This window comes from Alternaria conjuncta, assembly GCF_024043145.1.
Source record: "Alternaria conjuncta strain BMP 0040 chromosome Unknown scaffold_15, whole genome shotgun sequence".
Lineage (NCBI taxonomy): Eukaryota > Fungi > Ascomycota > Dothideomycetes > Pleosporales > Pleosporaceae > Alternaria > Alternaria conjuncta.
This window is the reverse complement of record NW_026250104.1, coordinates 215,726-234,535: the sequence shown is the minus strand read 5'-3', so window position 1 is coordinate 234,535 and position 18,810 is coordinate 215,726. Positions and strand designations below refer to the sequence as shown.

At 54.7% G+C, this 18,810-nt stretch overlaps 7 protein-coding genes across 7 annotated transcripts; 2 read left to right on the top strand and 5 right to left on the bottom strand.

Annotated features, from left to right (window-relative positions):
- Positions 1 to 151: 151 nt before the first annotated feature.
- Positions 152 to 2,165, bottom strand: J4E85_008988 (uncharacterized protein; the record flags this gene model as incomplete). Its single annotated transcript, XM_051473212.1, has 2 exons — positions 152 to 2,067; positions 2,123 to 2,165. The coding sequence occupies 2 exons, from the start codon at positions 2,163 to 2,165 to the stop codon at positions 152 to 154; spliced, it is 1,959 nt and encodes a 652-aa protein (XP_051322875.1).
- A 606-nt stretch (positions 2,166 to 2,771) lies between these two features.
- J4E85_008987 (uncharacterized protein) lies at positions 2,772 to 4,222 on the bottom strand (the record flags this gene model as incomplete). The annotated part of the gene is made up of 3 exons (XM_051473211.1): positions 2,772 to 3,853; positions 3,900 to 4,103; positions 4,150 to 4,222. The coding sequence occupies 3 exons, from the start codon at positions 4,220 to 4,222 to the stop codon at positions 2,772 to 2,774; spliced, it is 1,359 nt and encodes a 452-aa protein (XP_051322874.1).
- A 2,885-nt stretch (positions 4,223 to 7,107) lies between these two features.
- Positions 7,108 to 7,525, bottom strand: J4E85_008986 (uncharacterized protein; the record flags this gene model as incomplete). The annotated part of the gene is made up of 2 exons (XM_051473210.1): positions 7,108 to 7,164; positions 7,235 to 7,525. The coding sequence occupies 2 exons, from the start codon at positions 7,523 to 7,525 to the stop codon at positions 7,108 to 7,110; spliced, it is 348 nt and encodes a 115-aa protein (XP_051322873.1).
- Positions 7,526 to 8,441: 916 nt separating this feature from the next.
- Positions 8,442 to 11,726, bottom strand: J4E85_008985 (uncharacterized protein; the record flags this gene model as incomplete). The annotated part of the gene is made up of 3 exons (XM_051473209.1): positions 8,442 to 10,232; positions 10,279 to 10,635; positions 10,683 to 11,726. The coding sequence occupies 3 exons, from the start codon at positions 11,724 to 11,726 to the stop codon at positions 8,442 to 8,444; spliced, it is 3,192 nt and encodes a 1,063-aa protein (XP_051322872.1).
- Positions 11,727 to 12,370: 644 nt separating this feature from the next.
- J4E85_008984 (uncharacterized protein) lies at positions 12,371 to 13,226 on the top strand (the record flags this gene model as incomplete). Its single annotated transcript, XM_051473208.1, has 4 exons — positions 12,371 to 12,526; positions 12,578 to 12,650; positions 12,700 to 13,028; positions 13,095 to 13,226. 4 exons carry the CDS (start codon positions 12,371 to 12,373, stop codon positions 13,224 to 13,226), a joined length of 690 nt encoding a protein of 229 aa, XP_051322871.1.
- Positions 13,227 to 13,753: 527 nt separating this feature from the next.
- GSP1 (GTP-binding nuclear protein gsp1/Ran) lies at positions 13,754 to 14,628 on the top strand (the record flags this gene model as incomplete). Its single annotated transcript, XM_051473207.1, has 4 exons — positions 13,754 to 13,825; positions 13,944 to 14,036; positions 14,090 to 14,243; positions 14,291 to 14,628. 4 exons carry the CDS (start codon positions 13,754 to 13,756, stop codon positions 14,626 to 14,628), a joined length of 657 nt encoding a protein of 218 aa, XP_051322870.1.
- A 706-nt stretch (positions 14,629 to 15,334) lies between these two features.
- On the bottom strand, positions 15,335 to 17,596 carry J4E85_008982 (uncharacterized protein; the record flags this gene model as incomplete). The annotated part of the gene is made up of 5 exons (XM_051473206.1): positions 15,335 to 15,415; positions 15,488 to 16,135; positions 16,373 to 17,088; positions 17,140 to 17,237; positions 17,301 to 17,596. The coding sequence occupies 5 exons, from the start codon at positions 17,594 to 17,596 to the stop codon at positions 15,335 to 15,337; spliced, it is 1,839 nt and encodes a 612-aa protein (XP_051322869.1).
- Between the last annotated feature and the right edge of the window lie 1,214 nt (positions 17,597 to 18,810).

Sequence of the window (18,810 nt, the reverse complement as noted above, 5' to 3'; positions counted from 1 at the left end):
GTTGAGGAGCAGGTACTGGAGGCGCCGAAGTACTTATACCTTGAAGGAAGCGAGACCCCAAGTACCACCCAGGAACCTACCAGGCACCAGCACCCCCAAGGAACCACAATACAAACCAGGCTCTTTCTGAGTGAATATTCTACCTCCCTATTCACAGTCCATACCCCCTCAACCACCTCAACTCCCTAGCCTGATGCTCCAACGCCCTCCTCATCTCAACCCCATACATTCTCTCCCTCATCTTATCCCCTCCCTCCTCAGCTCCAACACCCTCCCCATCACCCTGCCTCTCCAACGCATCCTCAAAAACATCCCTCGCCATCGGCGGTTCCTTGCCAAAGCCCAGCAGACCCAACTTGCCATCTCCCGTCCACAGAACAAGATTGTTCAGACCGAGTGCTTCTGAGGAGGAGGAAGAAGAAGGTGTATACGGCGTTAAGAGGGAAGCGTTCGTCGTAGGCAAAATCTTCTGCACAATATCACCCCACCCCGCTTCCTCATCCGGCGTCGCATTAACAAGACTACTGTGATGGTGACGGTCCGTCACAGCCTCCCCATCCTTACCCCTCTGAAAATCATTAATGTTGAACTGGCGGACAGGCGTACTCCCATCCCGTTCAACCCACTTCAAATTCCCGTCTCCGTCTGAGAAAACGAGTCTCGTGCCCTGCGGCGCCACAGCCAGTAATTTGGAACTACTAGCCGTCTGACGATTCTGATAATACGCTTTCTGGTTGCGCGTCGTGCGGCTGTCGCTCGAGTTGATGGAACGAGACGGTTCGTTCGAGAGGCCGTATAATTCCAGCGAGCCTTTGCCTTTGTATTCACCCGCTGCGATCAACGTGTACCCCGCTGTAGATTTCGCGTCGCGCAACAATGCCGGACTGCTATACGGTCGACCCAGTCTGAGATCTTGTGGTACAAAGGGATGCGGTATAGCCGTGATACAAGACAGCCTCGCGCCAGAATGCACAGTACCGCGTAACCGAGGGAAAGACCTCCGGTCAAAGTTCAACATGCTGGTGAAGCGTCCTGCGACCCAGATATCGCCATTTCCATCCCAGTCGCGCGTTGTAGGTAGGTGGAGTATAGACAGCGCACCGGGCTGGGAGAGCGAGACGTGGCCGTCGAAGTCGCCGGTGTCGAGGCGCGAGAAGTCGCTGTCGGTTGGGCCGCCGATGAGCTCGCAGCGGACGGAGGAAGGCGGTGCGGGCGGTTTGCGCGAGTCGTGGAGGTGCAGCGTCCAGTTTGTGCCGACCGTGAGGGGGGTGCGGTGGTGGGCTTCGGAGAGGGCGGTGATGGGGAAGGGGTACGGCGTCCGCGAGACGACTTGGAGGGTGTTGAGGTCGACTTCGTTGAGGGCGTTTTTGACGGCGAAGAAGCCTTTGTGGAGTTTGCTGTCGATGCTTACGCATTCAACGGCACCTGTTTCGGTCATGATGGCTTGGCTTTGTGTGAGGCGCGTGTCGTAGTCGAGGTCTGAGCCTCTGCCTGGTAGCAGCCCAATGTCGCTCTTCGCTAACATCTTGCCCTGTCGGTCGCTGCTCGCTGAGGCGTCCCAGATGCTGATACTGCCGTCGTCGAGAGGGGCGATGAGCTTGTCTGCTAGGCCATCGTCGTCGAACAAGATGCCCGCGCCCGTAGCCTCCCTCCTTATGGCCCCCTCGTCTTTGTCTGTCCCAGCATCCTGAAACCAGCTAATCTTCTGCTCGGCATGCCGCTGTATGAAGTCCTGGTACCAATTCACCTTCTCGTCAGGGTAACTAGGATCCCAATTCGCAATCAGCGCCTGCCTCCGCTTCTCCTGATTGCGCTCCTGCTGTGACTCAGCGCTTGGCGCGCTTTCATCGTGTATAGAGGTATCGAAGGTGTTGGCAAGAGTGTCGGCGGCGCGTATCAGCTCGGCGAGGCGGGGGTCGATGTCGGTGGTGATTTCGAGACGGCGGCGACGGCGCTCGGCGACCGAGTGGGTGAAGCATAGCGACTTCCAGAGGTTGTTGTCGCGTGAGAGGTTGAGGAAGCGGCGCGACACGTGTTGGAGGGCGACGAGCTCCGAGGGTTCGAGGTCTGGGGGAGGGTCAGCGCTGGGTGGGGGATGCGCGTGATGGGCACGGATGCTTACAGGAGATGATATGGAGAATCAACTCGTCAGGGAGATGTATCATGATAGTCAAAGATAGGTGAACTTCGAACGGGTGCCTGTAGAGGTATGAAATAGTGCTAGGATTTGTGTCTTATTGACAATGGCGGATGCGACACGTTTATCTTTCGCATCTCACGGTCGAGATTCAAGGGCTCAAGGGCTGACGACATGCCGCCTCGGCCCATGACTCGTTGCCCTTTCCCCACACACCGCCTTTCCTCATCAAGCTCACCGAAAAGCGAGGTTGTTATCTGAGTATATTGAGCGTAAATATATCGCGTAAGATCCACGATTGTTACATGGGTAGTGTTATCAACGTAGTTACACTGCACAATAATCGACTGAAACGCGAAAAGATAGAAGATTGAGGTCTATCGGAAGTTTGGAGATTCAACATACCTAGGTAGTTACGTGAAACTCGCATTTCAAGATTAGATCACTATCTCCCTCCCCATCTCCCTCTACCTTCCTTCTCAAGAAAACCGTACTCATTACACACGAAAAGAATCCGTGCATGGTATCATCCCTATATTTTGCTTCAAGAACGAAAAAGAAGACCGAAATGCCCCATATCCCATCCCTTTGTGTATACTCCCAAAACGCCCCCACCCAATATCATATCCACGCTCTACCGATGATGCATCTGCTTCTCCACATCCTCCGGCGGCGTCGTCACACTCGGCAGCTCCGCCACAGGCTGCGGTGGCCTATACGCCTGATACGGCTGGCCCTTCTCATTCAACACCGGATGCACACTCGTATCCGCCAGCTCGGTGGCCTCAGGATGTGTGAAAGCAGCTTGAGCGGGTGAGTACTGCGGAGGAATAGTATCCCAAGTCGTCCTATTCGGATCGCCGTTTCCGCCTCCGATTCCAACAGCGTCGGGTCCGTAAGGCGTGCCCTGATGACCTGGTTGAAACCCGTTTCCAGACGGTAATTCAGACACGCGATTTGCGCGCCCCGCGCCAATTGGGTTCCCGTCGATTTCCGCGGTCGCAGGCCGGGAATTGTGGTATGTTTCTTTCTTGCTCTTGTTGAGTTTTCCAGCAGCAGCACCACCAACAAGAGGACTATCGCCCTCGACTTCGGAGGCTGGGTCGTGGTAGGGATTCGCTTTTTGTTGGCGGCGCTTGCGGAGGAGCCAGAAGATGATGCCGACGAGGGCGAGGGCGAGGGGGATGCCGACTGCGCAGCCGATTATGAGGCCGAGGTTGGATTTTGAGCTGCCGGAGGATGAGGAGTCGTTGTTGGCGTTGCTGGAGCCGGCGGTTGGGGTCGGGGTTACGAGGACGGTGTTTTGGATTGTTACGACGCCGCCGCCGGCGCTTGTGGAGAGGCTTTGGAAGACGGAACTGAAGGGCGTGGCTGTGGTTGAGGCGTCTTCTTCCGTAGCAGTCGCGGAACCGGAGTTTGGGGCGTCGGTAGAGGGCGAACCTGAAGATCCTCCTGCTGTCGTCTTTGATGCTTGGTTTCCTCCTCCTGATCCACCGCCGCTCGACGCCAGACCGGTAATAGTCGCCAGGTTAGGAGCAGTTGATGCTTGATTTTGGCCAATTGTCGCATACGCCTCTCCGTCCTGCAGCGCGAAGAAGGGCCGTGGCGATGGTGATTCCTTGCAACATTTTACGTTTACGTTGTCTGCGTTGCAGCACCACTGGTCATCGTGGTCTTTGCATTGTGTGATCGACTCGCCTCCACCAGCTTTCACATCTGCTGGATGTTAGCAATGATCAATTGGAGAATTCCACGTACTTACTGTTATTGATTGTGCACATGTTCGAGGCACAGCCTTCTGCTTTCCAGTCCTTGTCTGTACAGCTGTATCTGCCGTACAGGTTGCCGGCCGGTAAGTGGCAGAGACCATTGTCCAAACATTCCCAGGTATCCGGACAGCAAGCAGAGCCCTCTACTGACGAGCAGGGCTTTTCTGAATCCGGCGCCTCGTTGCCATTGGGGTAGTCTGTTCAATTAGTTGTTGCTCGGCGATGAGGTCAAGTAAGTCTTACAGCATTTCTGAGCGGTCGCATGTGTCGCAAGAGCAGCGACAGCAGCAGCGCGCATCCACCTGAGAGTAGGCATAATGCGCGTGTACCAGAAGGGTCCCTTGCTCGGTGAAAAGGCGATACCAGAAAAGCTCGATCAATCCTTGCAGTCGGTGTCAAGATCGCAGCGTCGACGACGATAGTGGAGCCCTCGTAGAAAAGGTGAAGTGAGAGCGAAGCGAGCAAAAAGTCCCGAAAGAATCGAGAGTGTAGAAAGCAAGCAGGTGCCAGCCGACAAACTCAAAGACACAAGACAAGGGAAAGACACTGCACGATGATCGCACGCCCGTTTGCACGCCCCAGTCTCGCTCATCCTGGATGTACACCGAACGAAGCACCCACCCAAGCAAACTTTACCCCATTCGATCCAATTAAACTACAGTCTCCACAGTCACGCCCCCCTCGGTTGCTCGCAGTCCGTTCGTTTAGTTACCGAGAGGCTGGGCGGGTCACGGTGAGGTCATCGGGAAATACCATCACCACCATCAACCCATGCACAGCGGCGCTCACGTTCCTTGCACTAGGCCCGAGCGGCCGCCCTCGCCCTCGTATCAGCAGCGTGCGCCAGGCAAGAATTTAGAAAGGTTGCGATGCGAGGTGGTACCAGGGCGGCGATGGCGATCCCATGCGATGCGGCGATGTTTGTGGCTGAGGCAGAGTGAAACTAACGCGGTCTTTGATTGTGCGTGGTTTGGTATGCAAGACGCAGTCTGAAGCTGTTGGAGCCCGCAGAGTGAACACCTACTGCGACTGTCGCTGCGCAGGAGTGACCTACCTACCTACCTACCCACCAGCCGCTCTGCGATGCTCTGCGATACGAGCGATCGCCGCCCCCATTGCGACCGTCTGCTCGCATGATTCAAGCCAGAAAACCGGCTTTTCCGCGCCCTCGTGCGCTACAACTGTTCGCTGTCTCTCACCAACCCTGCGGATATCCGTCTCTTATATTAGACAGATGTCGTAGGACGTATGCGCTTTGTACCCAATTGCCATGTCTCGCTTCAGAGCGTCGCATGTTGAACCACACCGTCCCGTCATTGTCTGCTCCGCGGCTCCTATTCCACACATCAACAGCATGATTAATATCCCGTGTCTACTCGCTCCTCGCTTCTATGACAGCGAAGGCGCTGGGATCGACCAATAGTCGGTAATGAGCGCTTCGTATCACGGCGGATGGTGGTGTTTGAGCTGTGCGAATGACGTGCCTGTTGGTCCTGTTGCACGGGGGAAAGGTCCCGAGGTCGATGTTGCAAGCGGAAGAATCTAAAATTCTAAATACGGTGGTGCACGCCAAAATGCAGGTGGTCTCTCAGCCTTGCGACACCGTTCAGAGACGGCGTGCTTGCCCTGCGTCAGGACTGCGACTTCATGCACACCCTTTTTCTCTGGTGGCTTCGCGCGGACTTCGTATTTGTGGCATCGGAATGTTCGGCGCGGCACTGTTGGCTTTATTAAGGTATGCAGGTGTTGTCGATCTACCGGGCCTTACGCTGTCATCTTCCTGGGGAGTGCATTGCTTGTTGCAAGTAAACATTTTGTGTAACCAGAAGATGTTGGTACTGCGCACAACATTACACGAGGCAGTGCATTCATTTGACAGGTTACACAGCGTCCCACCGAACAAACCTTGGAATGCCAAACCTCAAAGAGTCTTCATTGAAGGATGAGGATATAGTAGGCTCAACCTCGGCACAACCTCACCTTCCATCGGTCCTTCGTGTTCTTTAGAAGACTCCTTAGTGCTGCAACATTCGGCGCGCGACTCCACCAAGACACTTTTGCCTCCCGTATTCGGTCGCTTCACGGATTAGTGATAGACGGTCGTGCTGCGCTAGGCAATCAATAGCCGGTGCAGGGTCGGCATCTGTATTAGATTACCTATCAGGGACTGCATCTGTACAAGTTCGTGACCATTGGAGAGAATCATTGCATTGCAAGATACCTAGGTACACGTTGTGGTCTTCATCGTACTACAATATCGACAAACTTACTCCCACGTCACCCTAGGAAAGACCCGAACGCCCTGGAGGCTACATCGACGTCAAGTCACCGACTCTGCATTTTTTTCATCTTGATGTAGTCGCTAGATCTGCTTTCCTGCTTTACAATCAGCGCCTACTCATCGAAACGCTAGATTCTGAAGAAGCGAAAAAGGACCGTTACTGGCAACATGCTCTACCTAGATCTTCAACAACGAAGAATGCCGCGCATACCATCTCATCCTGCCACTACACCACAACCACCGACACACTCCCTCTCTTCCAACCTTTCTTCCCGGCCGATACCACAGCCATCTTGTCCTACGAGCGCCGTATATCCCATCGACTCGCTATACGCGTCGAAGTGCATCTTTCCAATCGACCGATTCTACAGTTCTGAAGGAAAGAATACATTGAAGACGAGCAACGGCAAAGATGGGAGAAGAGCAGAGTCGCAGCTACCACCAAGCTCATCAAGCAAGATCAATAGTCTGGTTGGCGGAGGTGTAGGCATAATAGTTCTGAGGCCATCAGCTCAGGTACATCAAGGCGCAGTTGTGGATCATAAACTACCAGCACCTACACACCACTCACACACAGCCGCGCTCACACCACATCACATCACATACACTCACCCCACATCACATCACATCACACCACATAGACCACACCACATCACCATCACCAAGCACAAAATCATTGTAGGTTATCCATCTCATTCATGCTACCTATCAAACAATGCAGGATGCAGGCCCAGGCCAACAAGCCTTACTTTCCAGCAAGACCGCGTTATGCCCAAACCCTCCTTGCAAGCCAGCAGTTTTACGTGCCCGGCTATCCCTCCCTTCCCTCTTCCTAAATCATGATATCATATCGAAAGAAATCGTTCGTCATTCATGTCGACGCTGACGCTGACGCTGAAGCTAAAGCAGCAACGAAGCGTTTAGTGAGCTTGACGTCCGCCCTGGGTCTCGTTGGTGATACCGATGCGCTCGGAGTTCTATTCATCACACACAAACACATTAGCAACTGTCCTTCACAAGACGCGGGGTAGAATCGAGCCAACATACCTCAGAGCTCTGCACACTACCCTCCTGCAGAATCTTCTTGAAAATATCATCCTCCTTGGCATCTTTACCAAACTCGTTCTCAAGCTGCTGCTTGCTAGCCGTGTTGAGGACACCTTGCTTGCCGTGTTCAGGTACCAGCACCTTCCAACCCGCAACAACGTCGACCATGGGAATCGTGCTATCGGCCTTCCACTTCTGAAGCTCCTCTACGCTCTCGACGAAGATGCAGAATTGGTCGCCGGAGCTGCCCTTGTAGAAGACTTGGGTTTGGGGGGAGTTGCCGCGGGCCATTTTGGTAGATTTCTCGCGTGGGGTATCTCGTGTGTGTGGTTCTTTGAAGATCGAAGAAACTCGTTTGAGTGGTTTGAGTGTGTTGCAGTAAAGTAGAGAGGAGTGTGTAGTTTGTATCGAGTGATGTGGTGGGATGGAGGGGAAGCTTTAGAGGGGCTATTTAGAGCTACGTGATCTGGAGCTTTGACCGGGTGGGCGGCTACGTCATTGCCAAGGGTATTCTACGTACTCTCACCTGGCATGGTAATTGCGCACGCAAGCTCTCACGCCTTGTTTTGCATTTTGCATTGAGGCTCTTTGGGCTGAAACAAGATGACAAGGGTGGAGGCCGGTCTTGCATGCTGGCTTCTCTTTGCTTCATCCCGCGGTTCGATCAGGCTGAACCTCAACCAAGAGTAAACGTCAAGTGCGCATCTCACTCAAGTAATCCAAAACGTATAACCATGATTCAATCATTACTATCCAAATACTCTGATCCCATCACAAACAAACGCCACCCCTCCATCATGCGATCGCGTGCCCAGGTACCAGTACGTACGTGTCCATGTCCCAAAAAGCGCGCTAGCCACATGACGTCATGCCGAGTTCCCGATCCCCCAGACTTTCAACCAGCCCACCATCAACGGTGGCTGCCCAGATCGTGAGAGAGAGCGGGTGTACCTTGCAGTAACGCTCTGCTGATCGCATGATTAATCATTATGTTTGTTACACTGGCCCTTGATTATCGGAGATGTTGCCGTCGCCGTCGTCTCAGTCGTGGTATTCATGTTCTCGTACTTGCTGTTGGAGCAAGGATAGTGTGGTCGTTACGTCGTCAAGGGAAGTATGTACTCGCAATGCGTTGCCGTTTTGGTGGACACTCAATGCGTGTCCAGTTTGGTATGTAATGTTGGTCCAACAGGATATGTGTGTTGAATCATCGGAAGAAATTAAAGATCCTACTCTTACTCTTGGAGAACTTGTTCGAGGTCGAGTGGTTTGAAGATGCAGGCCGGGATTCGGGGGTGGGCTCTTCTTGCCTTCGCTGTTTCCTGTTCTCTATGTTTTTGGTTACCTCGGCGCAGGGAGGTGGTGCGCGTACGGTGGTTGCTGTTGATGCGTGGGAGACGGTTCTCTCGGCGACGCGAGCGCGTGATTCTGATCGCGGGAGACTGATCAGGTGCGTGGAAAGACGTCGAACCTTCTTTGGTTTACTTTGTAGAGGCTTGTCGGTTGGACGCTCTACACCTATCGCTCGATTGGCAAGACGTCGACGTCTACTCGAAGGTCGCGTGTCTTCTACCTCAAAGTCCTCGGGTAGGAACGCGGCGGGTGCGGAATGGAAGTCGACAAGTGCAGGGCTCGGCCTTCGATCAGTCGCTGATTGAGCTCGCAGGTTCCCGTTCGACATCTTATGAACGCGGCTTCCGAAAGAGTCTTCTGACCGCGTGTTGCTCGTGTTGGACAGACTGGGCGAGCGACGCGAGAAATTGCTTGCTATGCTTGCTATGCTTAGCTTTCGCATCACTGAGTTTGCTGAAGCTCTGATTTGGTTCTCCATCCTCCGGTTTGACATGCCCGGAAAGGGCAACATGTCTTTTGTCCACACGTCTTCCAATGTACTCTCGAGACGTACGCGCTCAGCTCGTCGCGGGGCAAGTATAGGGATGTGATTTGCGGAGAGGTGCGATTGAGATCGGGTTACTATACTTGGCGAAAACGTCGGAGGCGTATCGGGTAGCTTTTGCGCCTGGGTGTTCTTGATAATGACTTGACTCGTGTTGGTCTTCGCACCGAGAGTCGCCGCTCGATGGACTGACATGCGCCGTACTAGAGTATTCGCATGACCGAAGACAGGCCCAAGAGACTTGAGACCTAGCGATAGGGATGTATACATGTCCTGCATGGTGGACTGGCCTTCGACGAAATCGTGTGTCTCATAAACAATACGCTCGCGCAGCTGCTTTTTCCAAACCTCCTCTTCGTGAGAAGTGCAGGCGCTGAAGATGAGTTCATGTAAGCGATGGCCGTGTTCGAAGACAAATTTCCACGTATGTGGAGCAGTATGGCACTGTATGCCGCGGCCGTTATCACATTCCTCGATGCTGGCGTTGGCAAGCCCGATCGAAGCGACGACGGTATATGGCGTATGGAACCGGCTCGCCGTCGCAAGTACAAGGCATGATTTGTACAGAACACAAACCATGTACGCACCCTTTATACGATCAGGTGTTTGATATGTCACATGTAGAGCGCCACATAGGAGAACATGCCCGAGAAGGCGGAAGACAAGAGCTCGAGAAATCTTCTGCTCTGAGAACGCCAGTCGATCTTGTAGCTGCCATGTAATCTCAATAAGTCGCCGGGTCTGAGGATCGTCTTTCGCCTTGTTGACTTCGCGTATAGTCTCCTGCAGCCGAAAAAGAGCTTTTTCAAGCTCGGCATGCGCTTCTGGATCGTCGTAGACGGGAGTGTGGCGGCATAGGTCGTCGAACAGTAGAGGGTACTTGCACACCCTCTGGATTGGTTTAATCAAGAGATCTGGAAAGCTGAGCGCCTTCTTGCTACCTGCCTCTCGGTTGTTCTCCGACGCGACCACCTTCTGCAGCGCTTCGACACCGCGCTCGTATTCTTGCCAGCCATGCAGTCCTTTGCACATGGTGGTGAGATCTTGCGACATGGTCGTCCAATGCGCGCCGTACTCCTCGTATGTGAAGAAGCGTTTCATCTGATTTTGTTAGCGAAGATTATTGAAAGAGTCGTGTATAGCTTACATGTTTGTTGAAGATCTTGGCAATGTTCCCGGCCGTCTGCGTGTCCGTTACTAGGCCTCGCGGTCTGCGGTCTGGAGATCGTCCAATCTCCAAAGAATGTCTCAGCCTCCTGGCAGTCTTGTGTTCGGCAAAGCGCCCCGGCACAATGTCGGCGCTATGAAAGCGAATATGTTTGGCTTTGGTCACAGGATACGTCTCTTGGTACGCGCTTCTGGTGAAATCTGCCTGAGGTACAGCCTGATGAAGTTCGGCGAGCAAATCTTCGTGAAGCTGTAGAATCTGGGAGATATTCTGTTGTATGGATGATCGTGTCTGGCCTGACAGAGTAGGAAGGGCAGTAAGGATCATGAAATAGTCCTGCTTAGATTAGAATGGTAGAGTCAACCCGGTGGTAGGTAACATACGTTGATCAAGACCTTGAGGTCTGCGATGTAGCTCTCTTCCGAGGAGATCAGCTCCTCAACAACCTTGCGACGCTGTAGTGATCGAAGCCACGCGCTCTCATCAAGTACAGGCCCTAGCGCACCACGATGACTCTCGAGTGATCTGCGCGCTTCGGAATAATTGCTGCTTCTGTTACCCAAGCGAACTTTCCCTGGTCCTCCAGCTTCTGAGCGTGGTGCAATGCTCGCGCTGCCGATGGTCATCGAAGTCGACTTCATTGCTGTCACATAGCCCATTGACGATGTCATAGACTCCGATGTCCTGCGCACAGATTCAGACAGCCTTCCCAGCGGTCGAGAGAGGACAGACATGCCATCAGCGGTGTCGAAGGATAGCCGTGGTATCTCAGCGACATTATCCCTCCACCTGTGCGCGTGTCGACGCCTCAAAGTGCTCATCCACCGCCGAAAGGGTTGTGAAGATACAGAGATAGTCGCAGGCGCTTCTTCGTAGTCTTCGCGCGACTCATCTCCGTCATTATCGGTGAAGCGACCTTCTGGCAATGGCACGTGTATGGCTTCGTATAGATTGAACAGATGTGTCTCTTCGAAGTCGTGGTCGTCAATGTCCATGTCATCAGCCGAGCTGTCGCTGTCAGAGCAGGGCTCCTCTATCCGCTGCGAATGGTGATATCCTCTCGCATGCGGCCTCGGCGGGACTGTAAGTCTCGAGAAAGATGGCGGTGGTCGGTCAGGCCCACAGTTCCGCTTGCGTGGTTCTTCGATGACATGTCTTGTACTGAATGGGAAGCCTCCTTTCTCAGGCACGAGATCAAGGAGCGACTGAGAGGTAAGTGGTGGTGTGTTCTCGTTGCTCCGAGACCAGTCGCCTGCCCTAGTCGCCCCAAGAGAATACAGCGAGCACGCGGAAGCATTGCGAGCAGTAATGTCGCTCAGTGGTGCCAGTAGTGTGTCTTTCTGAGGGGAGCAGGAGTTGAGGTATGGATTGTCGCTGAAGGACCGCTTGAGTGGGCTCTGAGGCCGCAGCGACAACACATATGCCATGTCCGTGGTCGTACGGTCGACACTGGATAGGACGGGTACGAAGGCTTTCAGCGCATGAGATAAATACTACTGCATCCAAAGACGATGGCTTAAGGAGAGACAAGTGAGCTGCAGAGCGATAAGGAAGCTGGCTGAGGCATTTTGGATATGACTACTGGCTAGGACGGGAGGAAAGCGCAGAGGCGCAAAGTTCTCAAGAGCGTAATGGCGGCATCTAAGGGAAAGGGTCCAGACGGCGCGCAGTAAAGCGCATTCTACACAGGCTATTCGTTAGGGGCGAGTGGTGAGCCATCGACGAGGACCGCTAACATGGCGGCCGCGTTGCTCTCACCAAATCTTGGTAGTCGCGACTCACTATGACGGCAGAACAAGAATGTCGGTAGCCGACCCGAGCCATTGCAAGACTGAGCATACTTAGCAGCTGGAGCATACTTCTAATCTGGCACACACAGAGGTCACGCGCGTGTCTTGGGAATAGTGAAGTTTGGTAGAGAAGTGAGGGAGGAAAAAGGAAGGCGACCGTCCTGGCGGTTTTGCCCCGCACGCTCAAGCTCCCTCAAGCTCTCACCCCCACATCCAAGCTCCAGCTGTAGTAAGCATTCACGCACTCTCAACTCTGCGGCGGCGACAAACATCTGCACACCATGGATGATATACACGCGCCAACTGTCTCGTCTGGGCCCACGTCGGCAGGCTACTCCAATGGCATACCAAAAGAGCAGCTGACGCTGCAGGAGCTCATGGCCGAGAAGGACCGAGTAGAGACAGAGTTGAAGGCATTAGGGCAGGTGCTGGATTCGGTACGCAAATCAAGGCTATGGGCGGGATAAGCAGTTGACGTCTTGTTGTAGCATGGCGTCCGCATGAGCACCGGCCTGACCACCCTGGACGGCTTTCCACGCAGTGATATCGATGTCCCCCAGAGTAAGGAGCGGTGATCTTCGAGCTCACTCAGGGTCGCTGACTGTCGCAGTCCGAACCACGCGCGCGCGCATCATACGGCTGAAGAATGACTACAAGGACCTCATGTCGCGCATCGAAAAGGGCCTCCACGAGCACCACGCGCGGCTGGCAGCGCAGGCGGGCGACGCGACGACGGCCAACGGCGCCCAGGCAGGGCTGAGCGCACCGCCTGCCGCACTCGAAGCGCCCTTTGCAAAGGTCAACAGCGTGGTCGCAGACAGCCCAGCAGCGACGGCGGGCTTACAGGTGTACGACACCATAACCAAGTTCGGCTGGGTGGACTGGACAAACCACGAGAACCTGTCGCGCGTGGCCGAGGCCGTGTCGCAGAACGAAGGGGTACGTCGCATCACGCTGCACAGGATGCTGTCTTCAGTCGGGCGTGCAGCAGGCTGACAAGTGCAGATTCCCATTACCGTCAAGGCGCTGCGACCCAACCCATCGGGCGGCCCGGCAGAGACAGTTGAGATGCAACTCACACCGCGGAGGAACTGGGGCGGAAGGGGGCTGTTGGGCTGTCACTTGCTGCCCATGTAGTGTATTATAAATCACGAGATACGTCGAGCTGGGAGATACGTCGAGCTGGATGGGTGGCAGGCAAGGCTGGCGGCAGCGCGCGTGGCGCACTCGGTTTGGCCAACAAGCATAGCATGATACCCGGCGTTGTTTGCTTTGGGATGAAACAGTAAGGAATTGCTAGTAAATCACAATCTATGACTACAAAGGCGCAAGGTAAACCCGGGCTGTTGAGACAAAGAAGCCTATAGCTGCCTAACGCTGCCTCTGCCTCTGCCTCTGCCTCTGCCTGCCTGCCTGCCTGTGAGGTCAAAATTGCGGAAGGCGCCAAGAGATTTACACCGCCCGGGGCGCCAACACTTCAGCACAACAAAACCTCTTCTTGCCCACCTCACGCCCGCTACTTTCCCCACTCTTATCACCCGTGAGTCTGCACCACCGTCTTTTGCTCAATAACCCTGTGCGACCCCGACTGACCTCTTTCTCCCACAGACTCTGCCCACTACCCCCCTCACACACCACATCACCCCGCCACAACACCCGACACCATGGCCGAGACTGCCGCAAGCTCAGTCCCTACCTTCAAGCTCGTGCTTGTCGGTGACGGTGGTACCGGAAAGGTATGACGCCCCTTACGACGCTTTTCGCGATAGCAGCCCGGCTATTGAGACGGCCGCGCGACTGCGAGACTGCGAGAATTTGAGACTGCGATGCAGGTTGCTAACAGCCCCACCACAGACGACCTTCGTCAAGCGCCATTTGACCGGAGAGTTCGAGAAGAAGTACATCGCGACGCTCGGAGTAGAGGTCCACCCCCTCGGCTTCACCACAGTACGTTATCCGCCCCTCTGCCGCCAGCGACACGCCTGCTAACGAGACGACAGAACCTCGGCCAGATCCAGTTCGACGTCTGGGACACCGCCGGCCAGGAGAAGTTCGGTGGTCTCCGCGATGGATACTACATCAACGGACAGTGCGGTATCATTATGTTCGACGTCACCTCGCGCATCACATACAAGAACGTCCCCAACTGGCACCGTACGTGCGCCCACAACCCCCCGATCCACACTCGCTAACAGCCCCAGGTGACTTGGTCCGTGTCTGCGAGAACATCCCCATCGTCCTTACCGGCAACAAGGTCGACGTCAAGGAGCGCAAGGTCAAGGCAAAGTCCATCACCTTCCACCGAAAGAAGAACCTCCAGTACTACGACATCTCCGCCAAGTCCAACTACAACTTCGAGAAGCCCTTCCTCTGGCTCGCCCGGAAACTCGTCGGCAACCAGTCTCTCGACTTTGTCGCCGCCCCCGCTCTGGCGCCTCCCGAGGTCCAGGTCGACCAGGCCGTTCTCGACCAGTACCGACAGGAGATGGAGAACGCCGCCCAGATGCCTCTGCCCGATGAGGACGACGCCGATTTGTAGATACGGTCATGAGCTTGCTCTAGGCCACGGCTAGGGCTCTAATGGGTATACGACATGGACGAGATTTAGTGGAATGGGACAATGGATATGCAGCTCGAGAATTGAGGACATTCTTGGCGAAAACGGGGCATGCGGAGGAGGACTGGCGGAAGTATCCGACTGGAAGCGCTGGACTAGCCGGCGTTTCGACGAATGAACAATAGACTGTTCCTGATCAAGCAGAATATTCAGAATGTGATGGAGAAAGCTTTTCGATTCTACTATTAACACGCACAAGGGCGTTGCGACTACTACTACAACAGCACATTTCGTATCTTCATTATATTCCAACTCCGCTTGCTCGGACTTTTCAATGGAATGCGCCGCCCACCGCCCGGACACGATAGAAGAAATGACGCGTGATGTCAGTATGCTCATAATACGGACAAGCAGAGTCGCATAATAGCGGATCAAAGCGACGACCGAAAAATTGACAAGTAGAAGGCTCGCTCGCTCGCTCGCTGTAGTCGGGAAACGACCGTTTTTGACGCGCGCGACGGAGACAGCGGAGACATGAGAATGATTACGACGCGCAAGTAAACAAGGACGATGCGAGACAAAAACGAAAGCGAAAAGACGACAAGGCACGTCTACGATTTCAGCATCCTGCGATAATGTTAGCCCAAGTCCAAACACAGCGAGTAAGAAGAGAAAGAAAGAGAGAAACTCACGGAGCGATCAACTGCGCATACTGCTGCTGCGGCACACTCCTCCCCTCCTCAATAACGCCCCTAATAACATCGTCCTGCTGCAAATTGCTCCAAAGATGTATACTCATCGCCTTCTTACTATTGAACAGCGTGTGCGCCACACCCCTTACCTGTCCCAGCACCACATTCGCAATCGGCCACGTATTGCTGTATTGCTGCAGCGTGCCAACATCGAGCCGGATGCTCTGCTTGATAATGTCGTCCTGGCCGTCGGGGACGAGGAAGGACCAGTAGGAGAGGTGCACGACAGACGCCATTACGACGACGCAGGTGAAGAAGGGGGTGTGGTAAAGCAGGGGTCCGGGCAGACGGATTAAGGAGGAGATGTTTTCGGCAGAGGTGAGGCATTTCGCGGTGTGGATTTCGCGGGTTTGCGTGGGGAGGAGGACCTGCCCGGGTTGCACGCATATGTTTACGCCTTCGACGCGGCCGAAACCGAGGTTGCTGCGCGGGCGGTGCAGCATTATTGTGCTGCCGGCGTTTACCATGTGGGCCTGGAAGAGCACTTCGTCGATGTGGCCGTCGTTGGAGACGATGTCTGTTTTTGAGGCGGGGAGGTGTAGGCGCCAGTTACACAGGTATTGGTCTACGACGTCGACGGCGTGGTATTCGAAGGTGGAGTCTAGACGCGCGCATTCGAAGACTTTTCCTAGGATGCGGATGGCGTCGATGAGGTAGGTGAAGGAGGAGAAGGTTGTGAAGTGGGGGAGGAAGGCGGAGTCGTCGTAGTCGGAGAGGGTGGAGGGGTAGGGTATTTGCTGTTTGTGGGTTGTTAGTTTAGTGATCTGTATAAGGTTTCATGTGTGTAGTCCCAGGAGGATGGCTACCCCCACCCCACATGTATGACATGCATCGATCTGCTATCGGAGTATGACATGCAGTCAGATGATCTCATCTCGAGTACCTAAGAGCGGCACGGGTTCGCACTAAGAAGGGAAACATGCCAAGCCGATTTGACACATGTCAGATCTGATGTCAGGGGAGTGGGTACTTACACCTGAAAAGTACTCGACGTTCTCACATGGCAGTGGTACGTCGGTTACGACATCTTTCAGTCGGAATTGCACGCCGGGGTTAACGGCGGTCATCATGCCGTTGGCTGTGAACATGGACCACCACGTTCTCCGCCAACTTTCTTCTAACTGGGCGTCGTTTTCTCCGTGCATCAGCGCAAATTCCATACGGTTGAGCCCGATTTCCAGCGTCAGGTTTTGGGCTATGGTGAAGATCTGGGCGGCGCGGGGGACCTCGTTGTGGGCGTGGAGGCCGATGGCGAAGAGGAGCAGGGCTTGGACCGACCACGCATCTCTTGGGTAGTTGTTGCTGTCTATCTGGCGATCTAACGCTTCCTTGTACATGGCCGTAGGCACCGACGGTATGTAGCTGGATCCGATGAAATGTACGGCATGTTCCAAGAGTGGGGCATGTCGTTCCTTGAAGAGTTCCACTAACCTCCGTTCCGGAAGGCAGAATGGATGTGAGTTGTAGAAGAAGTGGTAGAATGCCTGCACAGCCGTCTCGGGTCCCAAGTGACCAAATCGGTTCAGACGCGCGGATCCATTTAGGTTGAGTTGAGCAACTGGTGGGGCTACAGGTCGGACGCCAAGACCGTGAGTTGGGCTGAGCTGGTTCATGCCAGCATCGCCGTTGTACGAGTACTCAGGTGACGAGATGTGGCCATTGCTGGCTTGGACTTCAGATGCAGATATTCCTAATCACGTTAGATTTTGGGTTGGTATTGTCGTCGTTGCGATATACCCACCATTCGGGGTCGTGGACGCGCCCGTGTCGTCCTTGGTTTTCCGCTTGCCCTTCCAGCCTCTTCGCGACTTGATGTAGGTACATTCCACGTTGTCGGTCCTACATCGGGAACATCGCACACCACCGTCGCATTTCAAGTGTCTACTGCGACATGGGACGCACGCGACAGCGACCGAGGCTCTGGTCTGGTCGTTATTTGACTGCTTCTGGCTGTTCTTCTGGCCGGTTCCTTTGCTGCCGCCGCTGTCCGACTGGGGCGTTTGCGCCGGGGGAGTCCCGCCATTGATGCTGCTCTGGGTGGTGATACTCTGTGTCGGCGACAAATGAAGCCCTAGCGAGGGCGACAATGGCGATGTGGAGTCCGGTGAGAAGTCCTGGTGGCCGCCCCAGTAAGTGGGATCTACGCCAGCCGAGATGTTCGAAGGAGCGCCGTTCATGTGTTGCCCCGGCATCGCCATGGCAGAGGGAGGCATCGCAACAGAACGGTCTACGCGCAGGCGATACAGAATCCACGGTATCCAGGTCGGCGTGGGCTTTGCGACTGTGCGTAGGTAGAGACGTTGAGGTTGCAACGGGTGCGGGCTGCTAGTACTGTTGACCCGGCACGTGACGCCCGTCTACTCGGCCTAGCGCTGAAATCGCCAAAAGCTTCCGAAGCCTCCTTCCATCTTGCACCCAATCGGCCGTCTCCGCCCAACTCAAGACGCCAACCGCAGGACGCAAGGAGAGCCTCAGCCTCTTTGTTGTCGGCCCCTATGTGATCGTCGCCCCATTCAGCTCAGGACAGCATCTTCTGTGCAACTCCATCGTACCGTCGACCTGGCCGGCCTGCCCCGTTGCCCTTTGACGCACCGTTGGATCCTGCCGTCGCCTGTACTTCGCTTGTACCGCTTCAACGCAAGCCGGCCGGGACTGAAACGCACAGTGGGCGAATCGGAACTAACGAGCTGTCTCCACGGCACTGCCGTCGTCCATTACTGGGCCGTTTGCGCGCATTCCCGTCACCGCCGTATCGCTAGCCTGGATTCCGCCATTCGCTTTTGCCATTTTATCGTGGGGTTAGTGGTTCTGCGCACGTTCGGCGGAAAGGGTTGAGTGTAGCGAGCCAGCTGAAGTAGTCGCCTCGCCACATGCTCTTACACGTTCCATTGGACTGTCTTAGTCACGGAAATGGTACCGCGTCTGCGACGTAGCAGCACAGTGTGCCTCTAAGATTTCGGCTCGATGCAACCTGGCCTTGGCCATCTATGCTGCCACAGCCTTATCTGATACCAGCGATGAACCCACCCACACGACGCCAAAAAGCAATCCAGCGTTCGTCTCGATTGGCCAAAATCGGGCTGTCTAGGCGCTGAACGCATATGAAAGGAGGCGTACCTGCGCGTTGCCTCCAAGCCTCGTCGACTCTCCACTAGGTTTCGCTCATTACTAGGTCTCGCTCATTTCCGTGATCTGGCTACGACGTCCTGGAAACTATCAGCCATGCAGCTACTTTACGCGACAATGAAAGAGGGCAATGATCAAGCTTGCACTGGTCGTTCAGTGAGAATTCATGGGAAATTGGGTATTAAATTTCAGTCCACGAAATGCTCGAGCACTGCGAGCTAACCATCCATGATCTATCTTGCTGCTCACAAGAGAAGAAATGCCGCTGATGCTAGGATATGCAGGG